Source organism: Lolium rigidum, chromosome 2 (genome assembly GCF_022539505.1).
Source record: "Lolium rigidum isolate FL_2022 chromosome 2, APGP_CSIRO_Lrig_0.1, whole genome shotgun sequence".
Lineage (NCBI taxonomy): Eukaryota > Viridiplantae > Streptophyta > Magnoliopsida > Poales > Poaceae > Lolium > Lolium rigidum.
In genome coordinates, this window is record NC_061509.1 from 229133403 (window position 1) to 229140226 (window position 6824).

Here is a 6824-nt window from a genome sequence, read left to right on the forward strand (position 1 = left end):
GGTTGCCCTCGCGTGTCTCCGGTAGCGGTCTGTCTTGATTATGTAATTTCAAGTGTAAAAAAATTCAAGTGTTGTACGGAGTATAATTATATTCAGCCGGCGAATTCACAACTTGTAATTATTGCTTTCTAGTATGGTACATTGGGTATTTGTGATTCAATTCTTCGTTATTTATAGTAGCTATTGTGTTGTCTAAATGTCCGGAAATTAGGGGGAGTCGTGTCAAAATTTTGAAAACTTGACATCATCATTATTTAAAAGAAAGCCGTGACTTTTTGTATGGGAAAATGCTTGTAATGCGCCGACTGATCGGGCGAGAAAGATCGGTCACTGGGAGCATGCACGCCTTTCCTTCCCAACGCCCTGTTTCGTTGATGGATCCATGGTACTTTTCCTAAAAAAAAAGAGTGTGGATTCGGTGAACAGGGGGTACGTGAGCACCCCCTGCGTACCGTCCAAAACGCGTTGAGATTCGGACAGCGGACTTCCACTTGTTGACTGGTCGTATGGTTATCCGAGCTAATTTAAAGCGTGACGCAAGATTCGCAGGCTCTTGTTGCAATAATTTATTCCGCCAATAATTAGCGTCACATGCGCGGGAGTCCAGAGAGCTGTTGCGCGCCATGGATTTGGCGCCATGTAGAGGGAAATGGCGCGAAACTGGTTTGGCGGAATCTACTGCCCATATTTCTGACCCGTGACTCGGAGTTCATCTGAAGCCTTTATAACGCGATTGGGCTGGCGTCGTTGATGTAAAACAAGAAGCTGCTGGGATAAACAAATCTATAGTGTGAGAGAAAACAACTAGAGTCAGTTTGGGAAATAGCCATCGATAAGGCAGAGAGGCGTTCGATCCGGACTTTGTGGAGTACTACTTTATCTTTTCCCCACCCCACTGCGACCACCACCATGGGGAGTAGCGGGCAAGGCTGCCGCCGAGCGCCGCCTCGGGAAGGTCGTCGCCGAGCTCCGCCGTGAGGTGGATGCTGCGAGCACCACCATGGGGAGTAGCGGGCGAGGCTGCCGCTGAGCGCCGCCGCGGGAAGGTCGTCGCCGAGCTCCTCCGCGGGGTGGACGCCGCGAGCACAACCATGGGAAGCACCTTTGTCCTCCATGGCGGGCGGCGGCGTGGCGGTGTGGAAGTGGGTGGTGGTGAGGCGGATCTGCGACTGGCCGGCCCTCTTCCTCGCCGTTCCCCGTTTCCTGCCGGCTTCGAGGGTGACCATGGCGACCATGTCCGGCCTGACCACGACGGCCCCCTTCAGAAGGTCCTTTTCCCCTGTTGATTGTCCTACAATTTCTAGAGCTCGTATTTTCCAGTACAATTTTAGTTTTGTTAGATTGAAATTAGGATGAACTGAAATCTCCAATCCATCGATGCAATGCTGAAATCCAAGTGACACAAAAGTTAGTTTCACTCCCTTTATCAGGAAGTAGGTCTGATCTCTGTGTAATGAGAACAAAAATCTTAGTCTATCAACAGCACTGTTGCAAAAATTCTGCCACGATGCCGGTTGGATCATGCCATTTAGAGTGCAATAGTGCAGAAACCAAGCCCATTTCATGTCCATGCAGCTGCCAGTTGCGACCAGTTTAAGCCTATCCCAAATCAGAAAATGCAGGCCCCTTGGCTGGAAAGCAATTTTGTCCCAAATAAGGAATCATGAGTACAAATCCTTGTTTTATCATAGTTTGCGTCAAGCAGCTGTACCAATGATAGTAAGTCAAAACAAAAAGTAAAAGCATCAAGTGAAATATTGCATAGTACCAGCACTTAGGCTTGGTTCCTTTTCACATATCTTCAGACATGTCAACCCACGATACAGGGTGTCATCACCTAAGCTAGAAATGGATGAAAAAAGAGAGATTATGTTTAAGATATGATTTGAGATGAGGTTCTCATGATCAATTAATGTCATTTAGAATACTCTGTGTTTTTGTCACCGTTAGCCTTTTGCCTTCATTTTCTGACTGGCATGCCATCCTCTGCTGCTTGGCTGCGGGTTTCTTTCTGTTACAGTTTGTTGTGAGGTGTGCTCAACCCCTGGAAGTGTCTCTTAAGTTATTATGTATTGAGGATAGTAGTTAGTAACTGATATAACAAGTCTACCAGTCACCTAATATTGAAAGTATGTATTCATTGATTCATACTAATGTTTATTCCTTTTGTAGTTCTGCGAGTTCTTGTGGTGTTCGCATTCCAACTTACTCTGTCGTTCATTCAGAGATCTGCATTTTAAAAGGAAAATGTTACCATCTGTAGCATTCTTTGAGTAAGTAAAACAATCTCAAAATAGCTAATGGTGCTTCACTTTGTTTTTTTTTGTGTTGCGACTGTATAGTGATTTGATTGAAACTCATACTGAACCTTTTTTCACTTAAATATATCTTCGAGATGCTATCTACCTATAATATGTGTCAGGTTTAGCATTCTTTTACATTTTCCAGCTCAGCCCTGATTTACAGACATAGCGGTCGGTTAAACCTATATGCTAAGACATCAATGGATCTATGCATAATGGCTACTACAGACCCTTGGTTTCAGTATGAGAGCTAGCCCAAGTTTATTTCTGGTGTTTCTCGCCTATCCACTTTTTCACTGTTTCACAATACAACTCTTATTATCTGTGAATGGCAGTGAATGCCAATAGTAATGGGCCTGCAACATCTTTGACGATGATCTTAGTAATGGAACAACTCTTATTATCTAGTGTTGTTCTTGCCAGTGGCGAAGGATGGAAATTTTTTTAGGTAGGGCAAATTAAAAGAAATGATGCAAATACCAAAATAGTTGTAAGACATGAACTTCATATATGATTCTAACGAAATAACTTAGTACGATAAAAACAAAGACATATTTGATATACATAGAACCCAATGAAATCACTCGTGTCCAAACTTTTGCCAGATATGCTCGGTCAGATCGTCTTGAAGCTAAGAGTGATCATCTCTACTTCTGCTTGGGTGCTTTTTCCGTCACTCTATGAACCGTCTATATATCAATTTCATTGACTAAGCTGTGTTCTTCTTCAGTTCTTTTTTGCCTTTAGTGTGTGATGCTTCTGTATTTCATTGACTAAGTTGTGCTCTGCTATGTCCAGACGGTGCTGGAGCTGGCGGTGGCGACGGCGCTGCTCAGCGCTGACCAGGTTCATGGAAACGCTGGCCCACAAACTCCGTTTCCGCGAGGGTACTCAGTCGCGGAAGTTGAAGGTGGTGGTCAGGCACCCAAGTCGCGACGCGGCGGCGTCGTACGCACATGCCGAGCTCTGCCGTATCGAACATCAAGAGGACGATGTGCTCGCCGGCAGCGCGGATCTCGGCATAGAACCGTCCGCTTGGGTGGAAGCGCACGCCGGTGAAGCCCGTCTGATTAGCGCGCGGAAGCATGGGGTTCTCTGGTTGCCTTCGTCTGGCTGGGAGGACATGGTCGATGGTGAATGAGTAGTTGCGGTGAGGGCGCTATATAAAGCTAGGTGTGCAGCTTCAGTTCTAAGAGGAGATAAACCACCTGGTATGAGTGTACGCGGGTTAATGATTGTGTGAGACTAGTGCATGAGATGAGATGATAAGGACGAATATGTGAGATGAGCAACTGTGCCGTCCGTGAGCGAGGAATCTGGAACAGTGTTTGATTTGGACGAATATGCTGCAGAAACTTTAGCAGGTTGACTGCTCAACCTCTCGTACCTATCTACGCACGTGGCTGGAGAGATGTATACTGCTCATCTTCTCCTACCCCTCATCTTAAGCGAGCTGGAGATGCTGTTCATCTTCTCCAACCTTCGGTACTGTCCATAAAAATGAGTAAATTGGCTGTGCTAGATCGATAAAATGGGTTTCCTTTTATCTATGTGTGATGAGATGGAGAGAGAGTGCGTCTATGGAACAGGGTAGAAACATGCTTGATTTTGAAGAAACATGCTTGCTTTTGAAGTCATCTATGGAACAGGGTAGCAACCTGAAGAAACCGAAGGTTTGAGACTGGAGAACTAAGAGCGTTTAATATAAACCAATGTTTACAATTTTAAAAAAGGAGTATGGGGGGCAGCATAGGGGCCCATAGTCTACATTCAAAAATGTGGGTCCGTTTTTGTGGGTCCCTATATTTGAATTCAAATGTGGGGCCTACATGATTTGGGACATGGGTTATGAACTAATGTGCATGCATAAGTGGATAGGGTGATAACCATGTGGACCTGACACTGCCACGTGTCGGACGTTCAGGGGGTGCTCACGTATCCCCATGTTCACCAGGCTTCATTTGCTAAAAAAAATTATACAACTTGTATCAAGTAGCGGAGGGAGTATGCTGATTCAGCTATTTTCAACCAATATACGGTCAATCTCACTTCACTAGTAGAGTTCGGGCCTTTTAAGGCCACTCACGGCACACACGGGAGACCTTTTCCATGTGTGGTGGTAATAACCAATAATTTTGACCATCTACCTGCGGTTCGGGAAGCTCCTTGCGTGGATACAACACACACGGAAATGTTTTCTAGACCGTAATAAAATGTTCGCATTCAAGCCATACGTGAAAAACCGTCAGCTTTTATGCGAAGTATCGCACACGGGGCATCATGCTTGGAGAAGGGTGGAGCCGCCGCCGCTGATGTTATCGTCATCTCTGACGGTAAGAAGGACGTCTAGTAGGTAGTGAGTAGTGAGAAGTTATTAATTAGCTAGTATGTACCAATTAGTTCTTATTAACTATATTCTTTTGTAATAGGTAGCTAGGGTAACCATGTTTGATTGGAGCCCTTCCGACCTATAACCAACTATTATGTACTATGTTTTATTATATATATCTCGCTCCGTAATTATATGTTGTATATATGATGGGAAAACAGATGGATAATCGATTGTTTTGACATCACCTTCTTGTTCTCTCATAAAAGAACGTTTGATTCAAATATATCGTGCGCGATCTCGAGAATTGATCATGGTTAATATAGACAAACCTGTGTACGAACAAAATCATCTCACTTGCGCGATCTTAAGTACCGCACACCGTTCAGAAGCTCTGAAGTGTGTGGAATATTGTTGGCTAATTAGGGCCCAGCAAATGTAACCCTATCAACTACATAGTATATATTTTGACCAGGAGTGTGACCAATCCTCTTGGCAACCGCCTCACCTCTTTAGGATCACACTCAGCTGGTAGGTGAGGCAGATGCAAGAGCTATTGGAGTCTTTCTTCCATTCAATGAAAATGACCACAACATCGACCTTTCCCCATTGACTCGTGCATCTCCGGCGGGCGAATGCTGGAGCTCCTGCCGATTATGGCAGTCAACCCGACTCGTCCTCGCCCTCCACCGTGGCCAACGCCATCCGTGTGCTCTCCCTCAATAAGGTATACATACATATCATTCATGTAACTCTTATTTATAGTTCGGATATGCATGTAACTCCTATTCATAGTTTGAATCTATGTCTTACATAGGGACGGACCGGATGTGTGCGGACCAGCTGTAGAAAATGGCAACATGATCTATATATATATCGTGTACTTGTGACCAGATCTTACAAAGTCGTATTTGAATAATTTGCTTATGTGGTGGATGTTGATTGGTTTGACCATGTGTTTGAAGTTGTTGATGATGTCTAAATGTTACTTATATGGTAGAAGTTGATCAATGATTAGTTGCTACAATTGATAATATACAATGATTGTATAATAGGAAATTATTTTGGTCAAACTGCATAAGAAGGTCTTGTAACCGATCTTTTGCCACGGTATCAGCTTCTACTAATAACATATAGACAAAGACGTAACCAAAAGAAAAGGTCTTTGAGGCCATCTTCTCCCTTTGTTCCAAATTATTTTTTCGCAGATTCAATGAAAGAATATTTTTTACAACATTTTTCATAAATCCGCGACAAATAATTTGGATCGGAGAGAGTATTACTCGTCTTGCTTGTCTACTATCCGGTGTAGCCAACGATCTCTACTTCTTGTAGTTGCATTCTAGGTAAGTCCACTAATCATTTCACTTTGCATTCATTTGTTTATAGATTTTATGTGTTTATATATTTTTTACATTGATGATATTTATGTGCAGTTTCTTTGATGGTCAGGAATTTCACTTTACTTGAGGAAGTATACAACGGCACCTCACGTATAGGGAAGTCGATGACTGCATCTCATGAGACAAAGAACCAACCAAGAATACTATGAATTATCTACTTTGCATATATATATATATATATCTGTTGTATAGTTAGCAATGATTTCATGTCCAAATGCATACTGTTATATATATATGATGGATGAACTATGAAATCAAATATAATTGATATCATACTGTTATGTGTTGCTGGTGCATCTAGGTAAATATACTTGTATCATGATTTTGCAGGTAAAAATATATACATGCTACATAAGCAATCAACATACCATCTTAAATAAAAACGTGTGCGAAAAATAGAACACACACAAGGAAACAATACACGTCATTTGCAATTAGAAACAACGCAGATGGCAGACTACATAATAATGTTTGTGATAGCCATCACTAGCAAACAATTTCCTACATCAAAACGGGTGCGCTCGGATGGCCACTCACAAACGGCTTTTAAACCGTGTGCACTCTTGATGAGCACCGTCCACACTTCCATAGTGACGTAAAGGTATACCATGTGTGCCAGACTATTTCAGCCATGTGTGAAGGTCTATTCTGTACTAGTGCAAATTATTACTCCTCCTGCCCAAATTAATTAACACAACATAGAAGTACATTTGTGCTGGACGTATAATAAATTTCTCGTCAATTTTTTTGGGCCCAAGGGCATAAATGATTTCATTACGGTTCCATTTC

At 42.9% G+C, this 6824-nt stretch overlaps 1 protein-coding gene across 1 annotated transcript; it reads left to right on the forward strand.

Annotated features, from left to right (window-relative positions):
* Window positions 1–1109: 1109 nt before the first annotated feature.
* On the forward strand, window positions 1110–3666 carry LOC124693072. The gene is made up of 3 exons (XM_047226526.1): window positions 1110–1268; window positions 2173–2273; window positions 3102–3666. Exons 2-3 carry the CDS (start codon window positions 2248–2250, stop codon window positions 3442–3444), a joined length of 369 nt encoding a protein of 122 aa, XP_047082482.1. The 5' UTR covers window positions 1110–1268; window positions 2173–2247; the 3' UTR covers window positions 3445–3666.
* Window positions 3667–6824: the final 3158 nt, after the last annotated feature.

Coding starts and splice junctions, on each gene's coding strand:
- LOC124693072 (XM_047226526.1), top strand. CDS start 2,248: ATGTTACCATCTGTAGCATTCTTTGA. Junction 2,274..3,101: donor CCATCTGTAGCATTCTTTGA/GTAAGTAAAACA, acceptor TGCTATGTCCAG/ACGGTGCTGGAGCTGGCGGT.